The sequence below is a fragment of the Saccoglossus kowalevskii genome, chromosome 13, assembly GCF_978046115.1.
Source record: "Saccoglossus kowalevskii chromosome 13, keSacKowa6.1, whole genome shotgun sequence".
NCBI classification, from domain to species: domain Eukaryota; kingdom Metazoa; phylum Hemichordata; class Enteropneusta; family Harrimaniidae; genus Saccoglossus; species Saccoglossus kowalevskii.
The window spans coordinates 17,162,018-17,189,651 of NC_140653.1; the positions used below are offsets into that span (position 1 = coordinate 17,162,018).

A 27,634-nucleotide genomic window follows, 5' to 3' on the forward strand; every position below is an offset into this window, starting at 1 on the left:
AACATTAAACTTAGTAATTTATTTGTTTTCATAACCAGTATACAACAGAAAGTAAAGTAGAAATACTTTATATGGCAGTGGAGTAAAGAAATACAGCCTTATATACACATTATATACAACTGAAATCATGATTAGGACCAAGTGTCTTTAAACTGGTCTATTTAACAAGCATCAACAGTAATCTTTTCAGCAACTTGCAGATTAGTAACCAGTGAGGATTGCAGAGTTTAGTCCAAAATTATTCCAGTTCGAGTTTTATGGTGCTATGGTGGAAAGTTGAAATTTAAAGTTTTGTTTACAAAGGCAAAGTTGAAATTTTGTTCGTGTAAACATGCTCTATTAGAAGAAAAGAGAATCTGTTGTAACACAGAAATAACAGTTTTACTACACGTTAACGCAATTCAGGATTAATTAAATTCCAGAGTTAATACACCTGCCCTCAAACTCCCATACGTTTAAACGATGAACACAAGTACATTTGATATTGCGCAATGACACCTTATAACTGATTTAACTATCAGAAGCTGTATTGCATTATAATAAGCTAGTCAGCAGCTGAGGAAAAGTTGGAAATTTTTACAAGATACAGAGAAGTCTTGCTAATTGCATTAAAAACACTGTAAGTTGCAATTAATTACTTCATACCATCAGAACCCTCGTGAAAACTAGAATTAAAAAAAATGATTTACTTCACTTTTGCTGGACAGTAATTTTTGACAAATGCACATATCTTATCCCAACTTTCTATCATAAAGAAAAAAACTATTTGAACAATGAAAAATTATATCTTGGGGGTCAACAATTTGAAATTCTGGGTGTGGTTAGAAGAGTGACGAGTGTAATTTTTTGTTTGCGTCTGTATATTTTTTTCTTCGAATTTTGACAATTGTTCTGAACACCTTGTATGCAAATTTGTTTGTTTTTTTCTCTGTGTCTAGCTTGCAGTTTTTTTTCAACAAATCTTCCATACCCCCACACCCCATGATTTCAAATGGTCGACCCCTTATTCTTCAAACATTATTTGAAACAGTATGGATGTTCTCAGAAAAAATTAAGTTCAATCAATTTGAAGTATTTCACGATATTTACAACATGATTCTAGACATTGAATACTAGTAAAACTTTGTGAATGTGTCAATTGGTATCAAAACTAAGTTGCATTCTGTTAGGAAAAGCTGCTCCAACGCTTAAATAAAATTTAAAGATTATCCATCAGTTGTACATGTGCAAAAGAAAAAAGTAAACAACCAAAAGTAATTCTGTGAAAAAAAAAACAGGATTGCTTAACTCTTTCTTCGACACATCTCCCTCGAAACATGGCCTCTTCTCAAAATGTACATATACAAGAGTTCAAAAATTAAAATAATATAAACTGGAAAAGGTTTGAAGAAAATGTGGAAATTTGAAATTATACTACGGTTTTAATGAAACCATTGACAACTTTTGCTACACATAAAAATTTAAAAATATAAAATCTATAATTTTAATGTAAAATTCACAAGAGGCTAAAACAGTTTGAGAACAAACATAAAGCCATAAACATAAATTCTCCTTTCCTGGGTTCAAGCAATGTCTTTCTATTTCCCAGTGTCTTTGCTTCAAGATTGTTTCAATTGTAAATTCTTTCAAGTTACCAGGTTTCCTACAAAGACCATCTACAGATGTTGAAGAAAAAATGACATGTTATGCGACGCCCAATCTGCTTGATACACAGAATTGGCATGAGCGAGACAACATAGAATGCAAATGCATAATCGTGTGCACCTACAAAATATTCGTTTAGAGAATAAACACCAGACAGAAAATTAAAACTATAACAATTGCAGTGGGCCATTTAATTATTTCAAAATACCTGTACAGATATTTTTACTTATTTACACATCCACCAAAATAATTTTGTAAAGTAATTTAAGTTGACTTGAACATGAAAATAAAAAAAAATTTTAGCTTTCAATTTTAACACAATTTGTAGACCACACATCCCTGACTAGACAGGATAATCATTGCTACTTAAAGCGCGGTGGTCGGTCGTCGCTCAGCGCGTGTTCGAATTTCATGTAAATAAACAATGTATTTTACACGCGTTGTATACATCGCTATGAGTCCCATATCGAACAGGACGCGGCACGACGACTGTCGCTCTTTAATATTTGCATATTACAAAGCTTGTTTATATTATAAAGATCAAAACCATAACAGGGTTTAGAACAAATCCTGTGATCACCAATAATTCGATGTGGTTTATACCGGTACTAACAAATATAGATTGGTAGATGTTCACCAAGCCATCCGCGGATATACTTCATGTGTTTTTCCCAAATACTTTTTTGGTTCCTTCTCTTCCCCAAATTGCTGAATAGATTGACGTGTTGCGAAGAGTAAGCCAAAAATTTAAAACCACAGTAAACAATTCTTAGATAAAAAATTTAAATTCCAGCACCAGGTAGTATCTTTGAATAGATGCTACAAAAAAATATCCATATTAGCTCTGCCAGGTTATGAAGGTTGAGCACGGATGGTGCAAATTAAATTTCCCAAAAAACTGAGAGCAATTTTAATGCCTCAGATAATCCGCTGACACAATGCAAAACATACTTTTGAAAAACCAATCAATACAACTCTCTAGGAATTTGATAGGCTCCAAAATAGTTTGGCCATAAAAAGGTTTCAGAGACGTCAATATTCTAATCACAGAATTATAAGTATATAAATTTGTAGTACCATGAAGTGCAGAATTTCAACAAAAATCTAAAAATAATTTTCATAGTCATGGCTGGTGTTCAAAAGTGATTTGATTGTGAGAACAGGGGTCAAAACAACTGATACCTGTATACTTTAACTATGTGGGTACCCCATAAATAGGTTGTCCTTTGCAACTTGGTCAGTGTTTTGAGTCAAATTGAATTAATAATTAACAAATGACAAAGCATTCCTAGAATTGTTTGGGGTTAATGTAAATTAGATGCATGTGTCCATGGCAAAACAGGAGTTTCATAGCGAGACCAGCTGTTTGACCATAATTTCACTATTACAAGAAGGTTTGTCATGTGTTAAATTATAAACCACACTATAAACCACATCAAAGAGCTTCTGCCTGCCTGTATATGAACATGTGGAATTACAATATGATTCACTAAAGCATAAATGTGACTGCTGTGATTCCTGGAAAAAGTACTGTAGCACCACTTATTTTTACTGGCATTTACCGGTAAATCACCATTTCGCTTTGTGCACTTTTACTAGGTTTTAAGGTAATGAACAGAGAAACGATGAGTTGTATTTTTCATGTTCACATTTAATTTGGCTGATTTTGCTTTTTTCGGCAAAAATAAAAAACTGTGAAAAATGAATGTGTTTACTGTACACTGGCAGTGCTCTAGACATGCAGAAGGGTACTGTGTTTACCCATTTCCGAGAAATAAATGTGCCTATATCATAATTGGCTTGTTCATTTTTATATTATACAAAAATTAATATTTATTTTTCAATATCTATCTAGGACCAAAAAAAGAATTTGACGCTAACTAAAGACTTTACTAATATGTGCAAGAAGACAAAAGTTGATGACCCACGGTGTTTGACCACAAAGCAAAGATCATTTGAACAAAACCTACAGTAGTAGCCAATCTTCATATATGTACCTTATTATGAATATTTTTCATCATATGAAGGAGTGCAATTAGCATATGGAAAACGAAAAAGGACAAAATTTACCCTGTGTAAAGTCCACGGCAGTACTCTAGCATGTTTCACTGCAATAACTCAAAGCTATGCACAACTAAAAACATCTTTACAATTGTACATAAAAATTAACTGTGCTGTCCCACAAAGTGCAACATAAACGAGTTTCGATCACGGCAATTCTCGCCACAAGTATTACACTGGAATGCATGATCGGAACCGTGAATACCCATGTGAATAGTGAATAACATGGCATCAGGAAATGTAATATCACAATGTTTACACTTGAATCGGTTTTGTCGAGGAGTTGGAGTTGGACTTGGACTAGAAGCCTCACTAATGGACGAGGAGCGCAATGAGTCCCCATTCGATTTGTCACTGTATCCTTCATCTCCGTCACATATTTTCACAGTCTCCACTGGTTTTTTATGACCTGTTAAAAGCATCTGCAGTCGAGACTGGGCACGACTACCACCACCGCTACCGCTACCAGATGGCGCATCATTGCTATTTAGCGAACACACATTTGATATAATCAATCCGGACATGTCAGTGTGACCTTTACTGGTGCTAGCATCATGCGCTGATAAATCCAATGGTGTAGAGTCACCATATCCAGCATAACTACCATCAATCTCCTTCTTAATGGCCGTGGAGGTTGGAGTCTTGAACAAGCCAAGACTTCGAGGAGAAACATTATTCTGCGCTTCAAGAGTGTTGGAGATTGGAGCAGCACCGAGACAAGGTCCAGATTTGTTGATGTGTATTTTCATATTCTTCCAGAGTTTAAACATTTTACCACACTTGCTGCAAGTAAACTTGTATGGAGTTGGTTCAGCTCTCTTTTGTGCTTCCGCAGACCTCTCATTTTGATGAACTGTATACTGATGCGAATTTAAGTCCACGCGTGATCGGAATGTTTCGTCACAGAGAGAGCACTGTACTCTGACATCCTGTCGATGGGTCACCTGATGCAAAGAAAGCTCAAAGCGCGACTCAAAACAGTCCCCACAAGTAGAGCATCTCATTCCAACGTTCTTAACAGGTTTACACTGATGCGTTTTCAATTTGTCATGTCTTGTGAATCCACGACCACAGTGTACACAAACGTATGGTTTATCATCACTATGTGTCCATTCATGGCGTCTCAAATCAGAGGAGCTTTTAAATTCTTTGTAACATACTTTACATTTTCTTGTTGGTATAGTAACTGCGTCTTCTATCTCGCTATCTTCATCATTTGTGGGAGCTCTTTCCCGTCCACTCTCCTCAGTCTTCAAACGAACTATAAGACTTTTTATGGATGGCCGTTTGTTCGGTGGCGACTGATCTTGTTGGGTTTTCTTACTAAGTTTATATATGCGTTTTGGAGTTGAATCTTTGATTTGATGCACTGTTTCCATATGTCTTGCAAGGTTGGGTTTATAATTTGTTTTCAAGCCACAGATTTTACATTTGAAATGCTCCCCGGAGTAGTGGTTACTGATATGACTTTGTAAGCCATCCTTTGATTTACACGAGTGGTGGCATCCACGATAATAACACTTATAAGCTTTTGTTACGGGATCAATATGTTTTTCATAGTGAGACCTAAATTTTTTGGTTTCCGTAGCAGCAAAGGAGCAAATATCACATATATGAACATTGGGATGGGATTTCACATGACAAGCCAAAGCAACTTTGGAAGTGAATTTTTCTCCACATACCGTGCACAGGTTGGCCGGAGAACGTTTTTCTGTGGCATGCGACTGCTGCTTATGCAGCACCAGAGCACTCAGAGAAGAAAAGTTTTGTGGGCAGATATTGCAGTAAAAGTGAGTTTCTTTTTTATGCATCTGACTGTGTCTGATGAGGTCTGATCTTTTGTAGAAACCTTTGTGGCATACTTTGCACTTGCAAGGTTTATTTTTAGATTTTAAGTGCCATTTTTCATGACATTGTAAATGACACTCTTTCACGAACCTCTTCCCGCAGGTTTTGCATCGATGCGGTTTACCCACTTCATTTGGATGGCTTTTGGTTTGATGGTGTGAAAGATCACATCTGCGACCAAAGCTGCGATTACATATATTGCATTCAAACCTATCTCCAGCTGAGGCATCTGCTTGTTCTACTTTGATTTTATTATTCTTTTGCTTGATTCTATGATGGGCCATCTTCATATGCCTGCTTCGGTTACTAGCACTTGCAAAACTAGCTGAGCATTCCAAGCATTTGTAGGGTTGTGAAGCTCTTGGAACAGTAGGAGACGGCCTTACTCCTTGACGTGGCAATACAAATATATTGTGAACTTTTCTCTTATGAAATCCAAATGATTTCCAACTGGTGTAAGTTTTGTGACACAGGTGGCAGCTGTACAAGGTAGTCTTAAGATCATCACCATTGTTGTCGCTGCTCGAACTATCTGCTAATAAGGCTTCATGCTTCGGCCCTTTCATGTAAATACCATGAACAAGCCTATTGTGAAGGGTGTAGTACTTTCGTACCTTAAACGTGAGGTTGCAAGCATTACACTTTGGTCGGGTTCGCAAGGTTGATATTTTAATATCCTCAATGGTTTTCAGAGGACTCTGAGGAGCTTCATGGATTTTCTTGTGGTCCTCCAAGCTTTGCACAGTGGAAAATACCTCATCACACATCTGACACTTGTACTCAACTTCAATGTGTGTGTTCATGTGCTCTGTCAAACCAGCTCTGTCTACACTTGTAAACAAACACATCTGGCAATCAAAGGTGTTCACCTGATGAGCCTTACGCAAGTGTCTGCTGTAGCTATCTCTCCAAGTGAATCTCTCAGTACAGATGGTACACTCGTACAGTTTCACACCGCCATGGACATAACTGATATGCGAGGCCAATCTATCTTTCTTGGAGAACTTCTGCTGACAAATAAAGCACACTAAACTAATATCTTTTTTCAAATCAGACGAGTCATCACCATCTGTCTGTTTCTCTTCCTTTTGATTATCTGTATTCTCTGGAGATTTCTCTTCTTCTTTGTCACTATTTTCTTTCACAACATGAACATTTTCATCAATCTTCTCTTCAACCTCTACAGCAACTGGCGATTCTGGTTTAGCATATCTATCTTTGTTTTCTTCACCATCTGAATTCTCCGATGAAATGACTGCATGCACAGTGACCGATGATTCTCCAGCATGTTCAGTGGTCACATGCTCTGTTAATCTGGTGTATGTATCACCAACAAAATCACACTGCTCACACTTTAATGCCACTTCTGCCATTGTATGTCTAAAAATAACAATAAAAATATTACATTAGAGACCGAAAGTTTATATGCAACTCAAAAAATTGAAGAAAGCTTAGAAAGTTTTGGAGACATTAAAATTTAATTAGCCTTCCAAACAAGAAGCTTGGCAACTAATATTTGTCTGCTATTTGAGATGTACAATGTGATTCACAATATCAAAGTTTATAATACTCACAGAAAATACATTTGATTTTAAATCTGTGGTTTTCAGTCTAATTTATTCCAGAGCACCTTTACCACAAGTTCAATTTGAATCATATTTTTTGGGATACCATAAATTGGCCAACAATAATTAAATAATCAATATGGATGATTTTCATTATTAAATTAATCACATCTGTGGATTACCCCAAAGCATCTATGAACCAAATTTCAATTCAATGCGATGATTATGCAATTAGTATGCTTGAATTTCAATCCAAAACAAATGCATTGTTCCCAGGGACTTATATACCAAGTCTTATTGAAATGCAATAATTGTTTTTTGAATAAGTGGGTAATTATTGTGCAAATTAAGCAACTATTGTGCATAGTTTTCAACAATAAACTAAAAAGGTCTGTGTATTATTTCAGAGCACATATGTACCAAGTTTTACTGAAATGTGATTAATTCATTATGCAAATTAGGTAATTTACATGCATAGCAGGGTTCTGCCCAGCCTGATTTGAGTGCCGGTCACTAATTAATATTCATTTTTCTATTCTACTAGCTACGATTTAACTACATTAATTTACTACTACTTTAATTATTTTAACTTTTTATTTTAAATATTTCAATATACCGTACTTGACCGCGTTAGCGCCCATGCCCAGGCAAGCGCCCACCCCCCAGTTTTGCGCAATTTTTATATTTGGGGTCACATTCGGCAAAGCGCCCACCCATTCAAAATGCAACTAATTTAAAACTTGGTCTTGCGTAACGAATCTTGGTAATCATTTTTATATGATACAGCGTGGATATCGATCGCTGTGAACATGTTGTGAATGCGTAGAACACGGTAACCGTGCGTAAATCTGCGATTGCATCATGGCGGAAAGTGATTTTCATCGAGAGTTTGCGTACAATCCAACAACTTCGTCAGTGGAAATAATATGACAATTTTGACTTTGACTGTGTTCCAACTCAAATGTTTTTAATTCCGTAAATTATGATGGTACGTAATTAATATTGTAATAAAATGTGCGTATTTTTTGTGATCATTTCTGTTTCTTCATTGTGAAAATCAATGACGCAACTAATTTAGTAATTTGCTTTTCCCTCAAAGACGTAATCTGTCACTTGATGAATCAAAATTTTCACTTGCACTCTTTTTCGAGGGGGGTGCTCGGGTAAGCGCCCACCCCTACAAAATCGTGATTTTCTGAGTTGAGGCCCCTGGGCGCTAACGCGGTCGAGTACGGTAAAATTAATCTGATTTGATAAAAGTGAAAAAATATATACACTTTATTTTCGCAGTCACGTCTAAAATGCGTATTTTGAGACATTGACCTCTGACCTGGCAGCCATTTTTTGTTCAAAGCATGTCGTCAGTTTGTTACGGCCAAAGTGGAAACAAGAATTTAATTGTTTTCTTTTCCAATGGAATGCTTGTAAATTGTTATTAAGATATTGTTCAACTCAACAAATCCTACACACAACTAAATTTTCAATGGTAATCCTTCCTTCTGTTTATTTATATCATTGTCTTCCCTTCCATTATCTTGATGTACGACTTATTCCAATTTGGGTTGTTTGTTAAAACTAACAGAATGTCAATCTTGGAAGGTTAAAACAAAAACACATTAGGCTGATGTCACACGTGTACATTAATTTTGAACAACTGTATCTTCTTTCAAGTTTTGTTGTTGTGTTAATTTTTTGCATTGTGTTGTTGTGTGCACATTTTCCCAAAGCATCTATGTACCAAGTTTCATTAAAATCCAATGAGTAGTTCTTTAGATATCTGTGGAACAGTCATAGAACAGCTAAAATTAGCTAATTCATGTATCAAGCAAATTCGTTAATTAATATGCATGGATTTAACCCAAAACCTATTTAAATCTGCACATTAGCCCAGAGCATCTATACATCAAGTTGCATCAAAATAACGTTTTTGAGATATCAGTGGAACAGACAGACACACACACACACTCACACTTATGCAGACAAATTATTAAACTGCAAAGACTATCATTCTGTGCTTTGCACACAGGAGTCAATTATACCCCGGAAATAGATATTAAACGAGTAAAAATGTTACTGGTGAAGCTCAAAATGTGACTAATTAGCATATAAATGACAAGTAATTGAAATCCAAATTTGCATATGAATGCATACTAATTAACGAATGAATGATGGAGATAGGACCTTCTACAAGTTGAAATCAAATAAACCTTAGAAAGAACTTCCATGGCATGAAGTACAAATAAGAAATACCATATTTACTATATAAGAAGCACATTTCCAATACACATAAAGCAACAATTTTATATATTGCATGCAAGATTATTGAAATATGTTTTATTTTGACTATAGACTTCAAAAATAGCAAATACAGCATTTAATCAAGAAATAACAATCAAAGAAAGCCCAGAAAGAACTCCTGTGTGAAGATATTGGAGGCATGAAGTACAAATATTAAGGAATACTGTGTTCACTGGTTTTATTAAAATTTGATCAGTGGGTGGTACCCCAAGTTATCTGTGGAGCACCTATAAATTTGTTAATTTATGCAAATTAGGTAATTAGTAAGCACAAAATTTAACCTATGTACCAAGTTTTATTGAATCTGATGAGTGGTTGAGATATTGGTGGAAAATTTAATATGGCTAATTTATATGCAAATTAGTTCATTAATATGCATGATTTCAACCAAAAAGCATCTATGTACCAGGTTTCATTAAAATTGGCTAACTATTATGCAAATTAGGTCAATAACATGCACAGATTTAAACCAAAAACTAATCAAGTTTGCATATTATCCCAGAGCATAGATGCTTGAAATCTCATGAATGGTTCTTGAGATATTAGTGGAACAGACACGCACACATACATACAATGTACATACACACAGACACACACTCTAACCACAAGATTCCCATTACTATAATTTTGTCATGAACTTCGACCAAATGAAAGTGTTATTCTTTTACAGAAGAGTTTCAAAATGCAATCACCCAGAATGGTGACAAATAAACATATAAATGGCTAGTAAATTTACATACAACCATGACTAATTAGCATCTGTACAGCGAGTAATTACCATACAATTAATACATAATTAGCACATGGATGATGCTAACAGGGGCGCTCAAGGTTGAAAAGAACTTTGAGTCAAACTGGTCATCAAGTCACCATTATGTCATGAATTTTAGTGAGTAATACAGTAGAGATTTTTTTTTTCAAAAATGACACTGCTTTGTCAGTAAGGCGGTAAGATCCTTATCATGCTTAAAATTACACAAGACCTTATTCAAGAGATATTGCAAACAATTCTCAAATCCTCAAAAGGGTCACTCAGTGTTAATACTGTGAAAAATAGATAAGTTTTTTTGCTAAACTAATCAAAAGCCATGTTTGAGATATGCTTCAGGGACAGCATTCTCGGAATTAAAATACAGTTGTTCTGAGTTTTAATAAAAAATGTGTCCGTTAATGAACAAAATTGTGTTCCAGAATGGCAGAAATGCTTAGTTTTGGTGGACTATTTAATAGCAGTAAATTGGCAGCCATTTTGAATTGTACTGCAGCGTATGTTCCCTAATCCTGCATATAGCTTTTTACAATAGAGATAGTCTTCTGCATTTAGGTATTTATACTATAACCTCATCTATTTATCATTTATTTGAAGTTACAATTACATATACAATTGTACAACCTTTGATTTGACCCATGCCATATTGCAGATTAAATACAGAGTCAATTTACTTTTAGAATTGTAAATTTCATTGAAAAATTTTCAATGAAAAAAAAACATATCAAGAATGCATATATACATATGCATGACATATATTTAAAGCAGCACTTCAACTTTTCCACTATGCAAAACACCTCCAACGAATCATGAACAGTGCAAAACATTGCAAGTTCTAATGAGGATTACAGAGATCATTGAGATTCTTTCTGCAGATCTAGTTGTTTATCACTTAACATCCATTGGAAGGGATGATAATGGATACACACAAAGTGAAAATGCAACTTGAATTTCTATAATCTGGTATTTTGAGCATATTTACTGGGGTTCATAAATTCACAGACTTGCCAGTGACAAAAACAATGAAATTTATAATTTCACATGTGTTCAATTAAGCGGATTTTATTAGTTGGCAAAAACAGCAAAATTATAACTTGATTGTACCAGGGTAACTGCATAAGAGGCCTTCTAAATTCACACTTCCGCTTAATAAAATATAGTGTCTTGTTAATGCATGTTTTAGTGAGACCGACACTAGACAAATACCTAATCAATATCAATTTGTGTGAAATGCATTCTATGGCACAATTCTCCCTACCACATTATAAAATAGGGGCGTTAACTCTTTAATGTTGATGAACAATAGAGTCAGCTTAGCATAACAATATGGATGATTGACTTGTCATATTGTTATGTAAATTTGATCAATTTGATGCTTTGTACACAACTGAACTGATCATCCCAACAATACCCGGTACTCCCGAATTTCTCAACTTGCTTGATCCTGAAAAATGTTTGTTGTGACAGGGACAACGGCAGTATTTATGGTTTTCAAATAATGAAATTTTATCTGGGACACTAGTGCTTGACAAATACAATCTTCCTTTGCTCAAGTGTTGTTGTAAACTCTGAAGTAGGAATTTACAAATCGCTGACTGAAACTAAATATGTTGTTTGTCATACTGTTAATTTATTGTTATTGCAAATTACTGCCAGACACAAGTCAGAAACTTTTACTCAGCTGTCTCAGCATGCAGTCAAAGTAACCTTGAATGCCCTCAAACTATCAATTAGCAAAAACATACCCGTAAGCAAAATAAATAGCAGCAGTCTCAACTATCTATAGGTTTCAAGTGGTTGTGATTCATTATTATTCCACTGCCACCGGATTCTATCAGACTGGTTCAAATAGCTGTGACTTTCGGTGAACATTCACAGGTCTTCATGTTCAACCTGGCCAGGTTGACATTATGACAGGATATCAAATTGTGATAATGCGACTATGAGAGAAAGATGGCAGCAAAGCCATGACACATAATTTCAAAAACGAAATGAGCTTTCTATAGACAAAATGGACTATATCTTCTGTCAGCACTGCAATTTGCACAGAACAAATTTAGAAGCGACAATAGAGATGTTCAATGTTAGAAACCAAAAAACATCCATAAAAATTGTATCTGATTTAAATTGGCAGCATCTCTAATTTATTCACATCAACCCTATCTTTTTCTAACAAACTGACTTGTAGCTACAGGTATGAACAAGGTCGTGACAGCTTCTCTCAGCAAGGAAAAGTTACAACATAAGACAACTACCTATATAGTAGGGGAAAAAAAGCACTCCTCCGGAAGCATAAATTACAGGTACTTGAGTATTAAAGCAGGATAAATGGTGCAGCGACATTGAAACCTTTTACACTTGAAAATTTTTTTCAACATCATTTTGGCAAATGTCAGAGAAGAACATTGCCCCAGACTTGAAATTCAGAAGCCATGCTATTGTGGCTCCATGCACATATTTTGATGATCAGAATATATATCTTAAACTGCAGATCCAACAGAGTGGAAGCATGGTAGAAAGTGGCAGCAAGTACATTTCAAATAAACTAAGTATGAAAGATTATTAGATAACTGGTCAAAAAACCAAAATACTATTGAATTTTCGTTTTGAGTCAATTTTTTTTTTATTATTATTATCCCCCCTCTACTTTTCTAAAACATTACTATTTTTCGTCATTCATAAAGCCGCCATATATATTAAATACTTACACAAAAATGACTAAGAATTCTGAGAAATATTGAAATCCCAGTGCTCATAAAACACCTAATGTTTTTGATAAGTGGAACACTATTAAAATATAAATATATTGAGACAAACTTAAACTTGAGTGATAAGGTCTAACATTGGAGTAATTTACTTGATAGAAATTGTCATAGTCTCGGGAAACTCATTTAAAATGAACCCGTTGCCAGTTTTTACCATTTTTCAACATGGTTTGAACTGTGACATGAAGGACCACATAATATCCTGAGCATCAAAATATGACCTTAGAGCAGCAAAACCATGGCAAAGGCCATGCATGAAAGCCTCATCATCTGAATGTCCTGATAGCCTTCAAATAGCCTTCATAGTTCTAATTAGTCGAAAGCATTTGTAGAAGTTTTAGATTCAAAATTAGGCACAATTAGTTAACAAAGTTCAAACTCCAGAAAAGAAGGACAGAAGTATTATATAACCTCCTAATATTAGTTTAAAGAAAGTGACAAGCTGAAGTAATAGGAATTCAGTCGACAGCTGTCGTGATAAGCAGATCTGATTAAATCATCATTTGTGCTTTGTCAAAGAATATTCTTTTTAATTTGACATACGATTATTTTCACACTTAATCAGAAGTCAACTTACCTGTTATCTATCAGAACAAGCTTGAAAATCTTCAATGCGACAGCGTGTACAGCTACATCTGTAAAATAATCACATGTTAAGCCTCATGAATATTCAAAGCTTTAATCTGAATCGAGGCATCTCGTGCCTTTGAAACCTCCATTTTGTTCCTGAAAAAGTACCCCTTGCGCGAATTGTCGTCCAAAATTCTCAATCATAAAATAAACAGATGGAATAAAGAACACGAATAACCTAATTGGAGATTAACCAGGGAGTGGTACTTATTATAAACTGAGGCGAACTTTCATCCGCAACGGGAATATCGAGGCACGAACCACGAACAACCTTCAGATCAGAGTCAGCTACTGATGATTCATTCCTTTCAGAGAGGCACGCTGTGTGGAACTAGGGAAGAGGGTCGGACCTCTCTTATGAACCCGCAAAATAAATATGGATCAGGAGATTTAAAAACTCGCCACAACTTACAAAAATATATACACTTCTTCTTTAGTAGCACGTTTTGATCACTGGTGAGGTATTTGCACGATCAAAACAACGGAAGCGTTACAGAGATAGACAGACAGCTCATCCAAAAGCTTTGCTTGATGTCTCGGCGAATCATGTGACCAGTGTTTGTGAAATCATTCCTCCAAACATGGCTGCTCGCTCTGGAAGAGGCACTGGAATAACTTGTTAATTTTACTCGGTTAGATCTAATTTTGAGCAAATGGTAACGTGTGTAACTCAGGTAAGGTACCGCACGCTGGCACTCTGTAGATAAAAGTGAGATCGACGAATGTTCGTCGTAAATAAGCTGGTGATACTTAACACCGTTAATGCTCTTATATAGTGGAGTATGCATATGCCTTCCGAACTCTCGTGAACGCTGCATTCACATGTGGATTGTCGTCGTTATGCGTTGCGTTGAGTCTGGCATTGTCTACACAGTTGAGGCGACACAGTTCATATGTTGCACCGTATTATGCATTACGGAACTTTAGAATGTTGGAATACACGTTATTAAAAGACAATCCTGTAGTAGGAGTCTTCAAGTGAAAGAGGCTCATTACTTCACTTGATCATTGTCAACGCTGTGATTCGACCGAGGCCAACGATAATAGATGTACCGTATCATGCACGCATAATATTTGTTATTTCTTGAAAATATAAACAGTAAAATTGGTGGGCAAGATGATTTAAGTTGGTAAAAGATGAGACAAAAGCTTGTAAAGTCTTTGTGACTCTGTGTCTTGAAGTATTCACTGCATGTCACTTGAGGGCTGAAAATCCAAATAATTTGATTAGTGCATTATTTTCTGATTTTGTTACCGTGACACTACAGTGTGGTTCACTGCCACAACATTTTATGATTTTCCTGTCGTTCACAATATTCATGAAAATTTGTATGCACTGAAATTTAAGGAAAATGGTGTTCATTCTACTTTACGGTTGTTTTACCTTTTGGATCCCATGCGACATACATGTACATGTATACAACATGTGTAAGATACATTGTCAACACAAAATATCTGCACAACAACCACCAAGCACTGTATGAATTGACCCCACCCACTATTAACTGACCACGCCCCTGGACCACTCCCACTGTTGTGTATTTGACCACACCCAGGTAATAATCTAATGTGGGTGTGGTCAGGTAATAACATAATGTGGGTGTGGTCAGGTAATAACCTAATGTGGGTGTGGTCAGGTAACAACCTATTGTGGGTGTGGTCAGGTAATAACCTAATGGGGGTGTGGTCAGGTAATAACCTATTGTGGGTGTGGTCAGGTAATAACATAATTTGGGTGTGGTCAGGTAATAACCTATTGTGGGTGTGGTCAGGTAATAACCTAATGTGGGTGTGGTCAGGTAATAACCTATTGTGGGTGTGGTCAGGTAATAACCTAATGTGGGTGTGGTCAGATAATAACCTAATGTGGGTGTGGTCAGGTAATAACCTAATGTGGGTGTGGTCAGATAATAACCTAATGTGGGTGTGGTCAGATAATAACCTAATGTGGGTGTGGTCAGGTAATAACCTAATGTGGGTGTGGTCAGGTAATAACCTAATGTGGGTGTGGTCAGGTAATAACCTAATGTGGGTGTGGTCAGGTAATAACCTAATGTGGGTGTGGTCAGGTAATAACCTATTGTGGGTGTGGTCAGGTAATAACCTATTGTAGGTGTGGTCAGGTAATAACCTAATGTGGGTGTGGTCAGGTAATAACCTAATGTGGGTGTGGTCAGGTAATAACCTATTGTAGGTGTGGTCAGGTAATAACCTAATGTGGGTGTGGTCAGATAATAACCTATTGTGGTTGTGGTAAGGTAATAACTAAATTTTAGTATATTCATGTAATAACTCACTGGGCATGAACAGGTAATAACTCAATATGGGTGTGGTTAGGTAAAACCTCAATGTAGGTGTGGTCAGGTTATGACTCCATGTGGGTGTGTCAGGTAATGTTGGCATGTCGTATGGTGGAGATAGGGATGTGAAAAATATATAATTCTACCAATTTTTAGCTTGACTCACACGACTCAGATTGATACAAAACTGAGGCAGTAATCATGCCAGTTGAGTGTAATAAAGCAGTGGAATATTTTTAAATCTCCATATTATGTAATACAAATTTTGGTAATCTGATTGGTCAATGCAAGCAAATTGAATTTGATATTATGGCTTAGTTGGTTCACATAGTTTCACTGAAGTTGACCATTCATGTTCGTTCTCATGAACATATGCCTGATCATGTTAGGAAAATCTGTGAAAATATTTGACCTTAGTTAAATTTGATTTGATTCGGCACACAAAAGAGCTGGATCTATCAATTTGCGTTCCTGTAACAACTTGTCTTTTTATATTACGTCAAAGCTTAGCTGATAACAACATGCTATTTTGCGTTTGATTTCGCATAGAAACACATCACAACACGTGACTTTGTGTTCCATTTAGCATGGAAATGCATCAGTAAATACAGGTTTTATAATGGTATCTGCCAAGGTATAATGCTGAGGAGAAGGTCGAATAAAAGAATTTTGGTTGGTGAACGTTACATCGTGTCTGACATTCCCAAAATACGTCAACCTTGATTTTACGCCATATTGTAGGATTTTTGGGAATTATATTTTGAATAATATCCACTATCAGAAAGACGTGTTTTGTAGAGCCGCATACTGTGGAATACTTTATTTTCGCTGGAATTAATTTTCACTGAAAAGGCTTTTTGGGCGTTTTGTATGGAATTTATTTTCACTGACTTTTGATTAGTTTAATGTGAAATATAGGAAAAAAAGTATATTCACTGGATTTTATTTTCACGGAATCATCCTTTCAGTGAAAATAGCGAAAATAAATTCCAAGCGAAAATAAAGTATTCTACAGTACTATAGAAATATGCACTAAGATTAATTTTAGTGGATTTCATTTTGCAGAAATATTTAAATTCACTAGATTGTGTCGGGAAGATTATATCTTTACCTGGTTATCTTTGTATATTTACTGGTTTTCAATTGAGTGCATATAGCAGCCAGTGAAAATAAAACTCAGCGAATAATTAAACTATATGCAGTATATGTGAGGTACCTTTTCTAGACTACGATATTCAGCTTAGGTGAGGGAGCGAAGCAACCTAGCGGGGGTGGGGGGGGGTGATGGTGGAAGGGCGGATCGACCTGGAAAAGCCATATCAGAAGGTTTCTATGCTGTTTTCACAGTGTATCTATCACCATTAAAATATTTTTAGAGTGTGTTTGTGAGTGTGTCAGCTGGTGTTGCTGGAAAGTTTTCATGGAGAAATATATATTTGAGAAAGATTTCATGCTGTACGGCAGCAAGAAAGTGTGCGGCTCAAGAAATATATTTATGACTTGAAAGTTCAATCGACAATTAGGTAAGAGGGCGCCAGCCGAGAATGTCAGGGCGCTGTACCCCTGTTCAGAAAAAAAAACTGCATGTATATATATATATATATATATATATATATATATAATAATATTGATAGTTTCAAAATAAACATATTCCTTAATTCCATGAAAACTGACAGTAATTAATGTTTATGGAACAGCTATTGTGTTTGCAAATGAGAATTGAATATGTGCTCACAAACTACATTTCAGCATAAATTGTGTGTTTAAAAGCTGCAATAGGGATATCATAGTTAATCTATTAATAGAAGCAACAATTTATTGTATTTTAATCATTGAAATGCGTTTTATTTTTGCCATATACTTACTTCATGTGCTTCTAATAGAGGAAATATGGTATATATCAAATTATGATCTGGTAATATCAGATTTTTTAGTCAAATATACCCAGTTGAATGCTTACAAAGTTTGGTCACAGCAAGTAGAATTAAATTTAAATATTAGTCACATGCTTGGCTTGGCATGCTTGTCAAAGAACATATTTCCCTGAATTTCACTCTGATTTCTGTCAAACTTGGTATGAGTATCACACATGGTCAGTTACTATGGCAATGTCATTTTGCAATGCATCATGGGAAAGGCCGGAAAACCCTGTTAATATTGCAGCATTCTCAATGGTGCACTACATTAGCAAAGGATATTGTAATTGGTATTTGTGCGTGAGGTTTTTCTGGTTCACGTCGATGGCTATACTATATTCTTCAGTGGAAAAAGTGATTTTGTGATGTGAATATTGGGGAAAGCAAGGTCGTTCAACTCAACAATTGTCTTTGTGTTGTCATTCATCATCTAGAATATAGTTAAATATTATGTGAGTGTATAAATGCCGAAAGCAGGTTACTGCAAAAAAAAGTGGTTACTATGGAACAACTGATGTTTTCGTCTCAATGTGGACAGCATAAATAAACTCTGTCTTGAATCATGCAAACATACAGACATACATTTACATAATTTGGCATGTGACCTCACTAAATAACTTTTTCTTTTGTTTTTTTGTAGTTCTTTGATGGTCTTTAAACTATGCTCTTGAGAACTGCAGAAGAACATTAACGGCAACTAAACCATCATTGGCTGCAATTGAACCATTAGTGGAGCATTCCACTGGTGCCAAACTAAACCATCATTGGCTGCAATTGAACCATTAGTGGAGCATTCCACTGGTGCCAAACTAAACCATCATTGGCTGCAATTGAACCATTAGTGGAGCATTCCACTGGTGCCAAACTAAACCATCAGAAGAATGTTCAATTGGCAGCAACTAAACTTTACTTCCATTTTGAAATTGCTCTAAAACAACTAGAATTACTATTTAAATGTACATGAAAATACATGCTCACATCCTAACCTGGAATAGCTCATCTTCCATCTTAACATGATATCTCTTCATAGACTCGCAGTCTGTCACTTTAGATCACAATGTAGAATGTGGTGCAATCATCAACGTAAAATTACCGGATTTGTGTTAACAAAAAAGGATGGAGATAGTGCTGCAAATAAAGAAAGGTCAGAGGATGATAGCAGTAAATCAGAACGGAAAGTCCCTTATCTTTTAGATGAAGCCATTCACATTAATCGACAACCCTCAAAAGACTATGCTAAAATAGCGAGAAGGGCTTTCTATGCTGACTCCAAACAATACAACATACATAAGTTAAAACAGTCTGTGCAGAGTGATAATAAGGATATCTCAATCAAGGCGGAACGCTTCTTGAATGACATAGCAGACTGTCAGGATAGTGTTGATACAAATGAACTTGTTGAAGGATTCATAGTTCTTAGTAATTTAGACAAATGGAAACATCGATTGCTTAAAAAGGATTACAGGTTTCATGTGGCCAGTCAGCATGTCACAGCTGCCAAGTTTAGTTCCGAAGAAATGGTAGATTTACTAAATGCTTGCAGCATTATTCAAGTAAGACCAAATGATCCCCTCATGGTAGCTTTAGAGCGACAATGCACCAACAGTATTTCGAATTGGGATCTAAATACGCAGCTTGTGATTTCTGATCTGTGGCGCGTGATTGGACGCTCTGTTCATAGTATGAATGACAAACTGTTTCAACATGTAGAACTGCATTGGAACACACTGACCAAACATCAACTAGTGCAACTAGTATATCTCATTGGCGAAAATCGATCCTGTTCTCAAACATTGATGGCAAAACTGGAGAATCTACTATTAAAGTATGTGGATGATCTTACAATTAATGAAATAGCTGCTGTGTGCCTTGGTTTCTTCAAGTCTCAAACACGGCTCACTAATAGTACAGTGCTTCATAGGTTTGGTGACCGTGTTTGTGAACATTTACATGATATCAACCCCATCTGCCTTGTTAGTATTCTCAAGGAATATCGATATATTCACTTTATTCATCGAAGGATGTTTGATGCAATTGGCCAATACATTGCACCAAGATTACATACCATGCCCGTACTGTCTATGGTGCATATCTGTCACACGTTTGCTTCACTGCATCTTTTCAATAAACCTTTTTTAGACGCTGTCGCAAAGTGTGCGATCGCGACAGTCCCAAAGTGTCGGAATAAAGACATTGCTAAATATTTATATGCTTTCGGTTCTTTGAATTATGAACCACCAAACGCAGATGAATTCTTTACAGCTATGATTCAGCAAATGCACCGATTGAAGCCTGAATATGATAGGTCGCCCGAGCAGTTGGTTGTCAGTCTGTTATCGTTGGCGTATTTGAACCAATATCATTACAGCCTATTGAATATGGTATTCAGTCCTACATTCAGAAGCATGATTTCAGGTGAGTTTCAGAAGAATACATGGTACATGTTTTATGCAGTAATTCAGTTTGTGGTTTGCATTTCTGCTTGCAGTGATGAAGCACTATGTCGTGTGTGAGTTCAAATTCTGAGTTGCATGTTGTTATGTGTTGTCTGCAATTATTTACATTTTTCATCAGTCGTTTCTGCTGAGGACAGTCATAAGGAGGTTTGTACTCAACTATGAATACTAGCCTTTCTATGTATAAATACTATTTGTTTTGTCCAAGCTTCAGCTTGTGTATTGTGGGTGTTCATTACAGAGTATGGTTCAGTTGTGAGGGCATCGGCTTTCATAAATGTGATAATGTATTGCACGGATGATGGAGTTATTACATGGGACTGTGTGGGTGAAAAGTATGAAGTTCAAGGCCTGAGTGTCACTTCTCTTTGGCATAACTTTACTTCTTGAAGTTAGTCTGGTGATTCATTAAGAAGTCTGATGACATTTGTCCCATACAACAATTAACATAACATAACACAAAGACACATCGCTGATTTTTGCAGAACTAATGGCCAGTGTATATGATTTTGTACACTCTTCGAATTAACCTCAATTTTTGGACTAACCTTAGAGTTACTGTGCATCTCAAGAACCCTTCAGTAATTCATCTTCCATGTTCAATACAATGATCCTCAGAGTAACTTGGTTACAATGCTGATTTATTTGTGTAGCCCATGATCAATTCTTCAGAGAAACTCAGCTTCTCAGTACATTATTGCGACTCATTTTTTACTCCTGTGTGCTTCGCACACAATGGGAATCTTTGCAGTTAGTGTGTCTGTATGTGTGTCTGTGTGTGTCTGTTCCACTGATATCTCAAGAACCATATGTTGCATTTTTATGAACTTATTGCATAGATGCTCTAGGCTATTGCCCAGATTTGATTACGTTTTGGTAGAAATCCATGCATATTAATTACCTAATTTGCATGATAATTAAATCATTTTTAGTTGTTCCACTGATAGATACTCTGTACTAATGCACAGTTTGATTAGTTTAAATTCTTTGCACATTAATTACCTAATTCTCTGCTTTTCCACTGATATCTCAAGTACTAATCATTACATTTCAATGAAACTTGGTACACAGATGTCATAGGACAATGCACAGACCTGATAGTTTTAGTTTAATATCTGTGCATATTAATTACCTAATTTACAATTTTCATCCTTTGGTAAGTACTAATCATGAAACTTCAATAAAACTTTGTACATATATATTCTAGGACAATGTACAGACCTGATTAGTTTTGGGTTAAAATCTGTTGATATTAATTCCCTAATTAGCATAATAATTCATGATTCATTTTTGGTTCTAATCACATTTCAATGAAACTGGGTACATAGATGGTCTGTGACATTGTGCAGACCTTGTTAATTTTATGCTCAAATCTGTGCATATTAAGTACCTAATTTGCATAATTAGTAAGTTTTCAGCTTTTCTAGCAATATCTTAAGTACAAGTAATTTTGAATTATTAGTCCCTGTTCGGACGAAGTCCGTAAACAGGGACTTATAATTCGATCTCAGTCCACCTGTCCGTCCGTCCGTCTGTGCGTCCGTCCATCTGTGCATCCGTCCGTCCGTCCAGAGTCATATCTCAGAATCCCTTGGACCGATTCCGTTCATTCTTTGCATGTGCCTAGTACTTTATGTGGGACATATGCACATGTAGTGATTTAGAGATTTGATTCAAAATGGCCGACTGGCAGCCATCTTGTTTTTTGAAAATGTCGTATTTTTTACATGTTTTGTCAGTTTTCATTGAAATTTGGTACATAGATTATACATGTTAGGATACATGTCCATGACAATTTTTTTTGCAATTGGATCAAAGATGGCAGACTGTTTGGTATCTTGGACATGTTTTGTCAGTTTTTATTCTAATTTGGCAATTCTTTATACATGTTAGGATATATGTCCGGGACAATTTGTTTCAAAATCGGATCAAGGATGGTCGAGTGACAGCCATCTGACTTTTTGGCCTTACTGCTATATTTATGTACCATTTTCATTCGTATTTGGCATATACATCATACAAGTCAGTTTGTTTCAAAATCAGATCAAAGATGGCTGAATAATGGCTGTTTTTATTTTTGGCCATATTACTATATCTCTGTCACCCATGTATCATTTTCATTGATATTTAGCATGTCATAAATGGATACATGTACATGTCAATTCAATTTGCAATTTGATCAAATATGGCCAACTGGCGGCCATCTTGTTTGTTTAAAATGTGATAACTTGGTCATGCTTTCACTTTTGATCTATGTTTTTCTTTGCTGTCTTAAACTGAAGGGGTCGTCACGCAACACATGTTTGAATTTGATGTGAATAAATAATCTGTTGTATATGCCACTTGGGACCCAAGTTTCAAGGACACGCACGCGACAACCCCTCCGCTTTAATATGACAGCATATGACTGTGTCATTTTCAATGACTTGTTTTTTAATGCGTCTCCAATACTCTCAGCACACAGAAGTTCTTTCTAAGCTTTCTTTGGTTTACTCCTGTGTACGCAGCATACAATGAGAGTCTTTATCTCTGTGTGTGTGTATGTATGACTGTTTAGTCAATTTTGGCTTTTCTACTGATAGATATCTTGATTATTAATCATCATTTTTAATCATCATATTTCAATAATACTTGGTACATACATATAGATGCTTTAAGACAATGCAACAACCTGCTTAGTTTTGAGTTTAACTACAGTACTTCCATAATACTTAGTACCTGATTTGCATATTACCTTAATTTACTTTTCAGCTTTTCTTCGATTTTTTTTAAAAAAGGATATGTGTTCCTGAACAATGCACAGACCTGACTAGTTTTGGGTTGAAATTCATGCATAATAATTACCTAATTTGCATAATAATTAACCTCCTATATCTCTAAAACTAATTATTCTATTTCTTGGTACATATTAAGTGCCCAGGACAAGGCTGATGGGCCAAATACAAACTACAATACTATGGATCACATTGGTTTCAGACAAATAATTAGTTTTCAAGCTTTTTATTTGAAAGGCTAATCTTAAATTTGAATTCATTTTTAATATGGCTCCAATACTTTAAACACACAGGAGTTCTTTCTAAGTTTTCTTTGATTAATTTCTGCTTAGCCACTGTCCAAAAGTGACAACTATTAATTTAATATTAATCTTGTTTGTCGATCTGTGTGTCTGTGTCGTCCGTCTATCCGTCTGTCTTTCTTTCTTTCTGCCTGCCTGTCCACCTATCTGTTCATCTGTCTGTTCATTCATTGCTGTCTGTCCATCCAACCATCAATTTGTATTTCAGACACTCATTAACCAATTTCACTCAAACTTTACACAAATAAAATAAATCATGTTTTCCATATTTCATGATCTGAACAAAAATTGTCTGGGTTTCGTTTTTGCTGGTTACTTTTATTTTCCTTAAAAGTAATTTTGTGTTACTGGACAGTGCTCAGTACATCAGTGCTATTAATCAGATAATTTATCTTATTTTTGTTTTGTTTTTTCACTAGAGAGAGGAAGATTGGATTCTAATAGAAATCTATTTGTGTTACATTCGTCAGTGAAAATTGAACGTCCTAATTATAATGCTCATAAATTAGCAGAGGTAAGATCAAAGTTATATATGGCAGTGATAGTCATTGGTATGACTATGTTTATTCAAGAGTTTCAAGGTGGGAGAAACAATAGTAAAATATGATATACCATGGTCAAGGAGGAAGATGTATGGACTTGTTGGACATATTCAAATAATTTGCATATTTATTGGTCCACATGAAAGTGAGGGCAGTGTACAGCGGCAACTGCAATTTCAATGGATCAACACCTCTCCCTCCTACATTGGATTTTGACATGTTTGCAGAAATAAAGTTATAACAATGAATTTAATCTCTTATATTTTGTTGGTGATTTACCAGGAGTTCATCCAGCAGTTACCAGCAGAAATATATGGCAGTGTTGAGCATGAAATATCGTCCAGAGCAGGTGTTGCTGAAGTTCTGGCTGTCTTAAAAGAAGTTGTTGGAGAGAAATATTTCAAATGTTGTTTTATTTTACCTCATATTCGATCAATGGGTAACGTATTTTTCAGTGTCTATGATGGTGTGTCCATGGTTACATGTGGTTCATATTTCACACAAACTTGACACACAGACATCAAGTTATACATCAGCACATACAAGTCAATTAAATATGGCCGACTGATGTCCATTTTTGTCATCATTACCGGGGGGTAAGAATTTGATGCAGCTAACATGCTTTGACATTTTGGAAGATGACTGAGAACCTGAACTAGTTTTTGAATGAACTTGGGGGGGGGGGGGTCCTCATATTGGCAAATTTCACCAAAAAACAAAAGGTGGCTATATTAGTTTAAACAACAACATCGAAACAATTCATCAACTGTTTCGCAGGCATATATTGATCATTGACTCCCGTGTGAAGCACACAATGGGAGTCTTTGCAGTTAGTGTGTCTGTATGTGTGTCCGTCTGTTTCACTGATATCTCCAGAACCATACATTGATTTTTGATGAAACTTGGTGCATAGATGCTCTGGGCCAATGCGCAGATTTGATTAGGTTTTAGGTAGAAATTCACGCATAATAATAATTACCTAATTTGCATGATAATTAGCTAATTTTTAGCTGTTCCATGACTGTTCCACTAATATCTGAACAACCACTCATTGGATTTTGATGAAACTTGGTACATAGATGCTCTGAACTAATGCTAGGTTTTGATATTAATTTTCTGATTTGCATAATTAGTTTTCAGCTTTTCCATCAATATCTCAAATACAAGTAATTTCGGATTATTTTTAATGTGTCTCCAATGCTCTCTGCATATGGGAGTTCTTTCTAAGCTTTCTTTGATTTAAATTTAAACTTAGTATGGACATCAGTTTGTTCGGATTGGCAGTCATGTTGGTCTTATTTTCATGCATCTTTAACCATTCATTGGACTTATTAAGTTCAAAGTAGGTACAAAGAAAAAACAACAGTAAACATTTACATCTTTTTGTGTGTGACTTGATTCAAAATGGCTGATTGGTGGCCATGTTTTTTTTTTCATTTGTCCTTGACACAGTGCCTTCTCATGCGGTCATAGAGACTTTCAGCAGGCAATGTGTTAATAATTTCTTGAACATAACATTTTATTTTTATTTTTGTTTATATTCATTGTTTATAACTTACACAAGCACTAATAACTTAGCAAAAACATTTCTTAACAATGCCGATATTAATCTGATCTTTATTTTCACACCATAGATATAGAAATTCATGTTGATCCTGATGGTAATTACATTCCTCTTAACAAGAATCCGGAATCCAAGATCAATAAAACTGCGCAGTTAGACAATGCATTGTTGCATCAGTTGATTAGCCCTACAGGCAAGAAAACTAAACTGTCTATACCTGGTGTTGCTGTGCAGCTGAACAGTGAATTAACGCAACAGATGGTTGGTACAAAGAACGATAAAACAGTAAAACAATCTAAAAGGTATGTATTATATTTGTAGCCATTCTGTTTGAAAGCTACTGTGGACAAAGATTACCATGGCTGTAAATAACTTAATACATCCTAGTTACCAGTGAATACAGTGAAATTGTCTAAAGTAAGAAAATTACTCAATTCTCAAGGTTCTGTTTATCGAGGTTTTATAATGAAACCTGTCAAAGCTTAAGTGACTACCACGGGTTGATTAGTCAATCTTCAGAGGTGGTTCAGTTTTAGATACTTCAATGTTTATGGATAATGAATTGTGGGTTGAATTTAGACAGGCTTCCAGCTTACACTGGGTTCAGTTTACACAGGATTCAGTATACAAAGGTTCAGTTAAGACTGATTTCAAGAATCAGGATTAACTTTAGGCAAGGTTCAATTTAGACAGGCTTCCAGCTTACACTGGGTTCAGTTTACATAGGATTCAGTATACAAAGGTTCAGTTAAGACAGATTTCATGAATCAGGATTAACTTTAGGCAAGGTTCAATTTAGACAGGCTTCCAGCTTACACTGGGTTCAGTTTACACAGGATTCAGTATACAAAGGTTCAGTTAAGACAGATTTCAAGAATCAGGATTAACTTTAGGCAAGGTTCAATTTAGACAGGCTTCCAGCTTACACTGGGTTCAGTTTACACAGGATTCAGTATACAAAGGTTCAGTTAAGACAGATTTCAATAATCAAGATTAACTTTAGGCAAGGTTCAATTTAGACAGGCTTCCAGCTTACACTGGGTTCAGTTTACACAGGATTCAGTATACAAAGGTTTAGTTAAGACAGATTTCAAGAATCAGGATTAACTTTAGGCAAGGTTCAATTTAGACAGGCTTCCAGCTTACACTGGGTTCAGGTTACACAGGATTCAGTATACAAAGGTTCAGTTTACACAGGATTCAGTATACAAAGGTTTAGTTAAGACAGATTTCAAGAATCAGGATTAACTTTAGGCAAGGTTCAATTTAGACAGGGTTCAGTTTACACAGGATTCAGTATACAAAGGTTCAGTTTACACAGGATTCAGTTAAGACAAATTTCCAGAATCAGGATTCTCTTTAGGCAGGGTTCAATTTAGGCAGGGTTTAATTTAGACAGGCTTCCAGCTTACACTGGGTTCAGTTTACACAGGATTCAGTTAAGACAGATTTCCAGAATCAGGATTCTCTTTAGGCAGGATTCAATTTAGGCAGGGTTCAATTTAGACAGGCTTCCAGCTTACACTGGGTTCAGTATACAAAGGTTCAGTTAAGACAGATTTCCAGAATCAGGATTCAGTTCAGGCAGGGTTCAATTTAGAAGACTTCCAACTCACACAGGGCTCGGTTTACACAGGATTCAATTTGGACAACATTCCAGTTTACACAAGGTTCACTGCAGTTTATATAGGTTTCCTGTTTACACAGCGTCTCAGTTTACAGAGAGTGCCGTTTAGACATACTAGTACATAGGGTTCAGTATACACAGAATTTAGTTTACTGTACATGTGGTTCTGTGTAGATTGATTTGAGTGTATTGTCAACTCCACTTTCTATTAATATGCAAATGACATCTCTACCACAGGCTAGCTGTCGTCATTACCAGTCCTAAACACTACCAACATGAGAGCAAATCACTCTTAGGAATTCATGTCATGAAGCGAAGACAACTCAACCTTCTAGGATACACAGTAATTGAGGTAAGTATGAGAAGCACATATTAAAGCCCCCTAACTATATTGTATTTGATACACAACTAAGGAAAAATAATATTATTAAAAAAATCATAGTACCACCTAGGTGCTACTGTAAAATATGTAAAATCAGCTGCTGCTTCTATTAAAATGGTACAATGCAACAGAATGCAACTTTTATTAGTCCAAGAGCATCTACACATATGAGAAATGGTGAATTTTTGGTT

At 35.7% G+C, this 27,634-nt stretch overlaps 2 protein-coding genes across 4 annotated transcripts in view; one reads left to right on the top strand and one right to left on the bottom strand.

The window, feature by feature from the left end:
• LOC102807869 (uncharacterized) lies at positions 1–14,207 on the bottom strand. Of its 3 annotated transcripts, none has more exons than XM_085506982.1 (3): positions 13,993–14,207; positions 13,528–13,585; positions 1–6,933 (listed from the first exon to the last, which is right to left on the bottom strand). In XM_085506982.1, the coding sequence occupies exon 3, from the start codon at positions 6,924–6,926 to the stop codon at positions 3,810–3,812; it is 3,117 nt and encodes a 1,038-aa protein (XP_085363108.1). In that variant the 5' UTR covers positions 6,927–6,933; positions 13,528–13,585; positions 13,993–14,207; the 3' UTR covers positions 1–3,809. The 3 variants fall into 3 exon arrangements, with proteins under 3 accessions (XP_085363108.1, XP_085363109.1, XP_006817527.1); XM_085506983.1 differs by lacking the exon at positions 13,993–14,207 and adding an exon at positions 13,759–13,935; XM_006817464.3 differs by lacking the exon at positions 13,993–14,207 and adding an exon at positions 13,842–13,928.
• The window catches only part of LOC102807968 (non-canonical pre-mRNAs endonuclease FASTKD5, mitochondrial-like), a 15,300-nt gene continuing 1,812 nt past the window's right edge, over positions 14,147–27,634 (top strand). The window contains exons 1-6 of the mRNA XM_006817465.3: positions 14,147–14,254; positions 18,437–20,211; positions 23,748–23,842; positions 24,153–24,309; positions 25,505–25,736; positions 27,299–27,413. Of these exons, the coding sequence (XP_006817528.2) occupies positions 18,810–20,211; positions 23,748–23,842; positions 24,153–24,309; positions 25,505–25,736; positions 27,299–27,413 (2,001 nt within the window). The 5' untranslated portion in view covers positions 14,147–14,254; positions 18,437–18,809. The remainder of the gene's footprint in view (positions 14,255–18,436; positions 20,212–23,747; positions 23,843–24,152; positions 24,310–25,504; positions 25,737–27,298; positions 27,414–27,634) is intronic.

Excerpts from the sequence above, each read along its gene's own strand:
- LOC102807869 (XM_085506982.1), bottom strand. The coding sequence starts at position 6,926 with ATGGCAGAAGTGGCATTAAAGTGTGAGCAGTGTGATTTTGTTGGTGAT.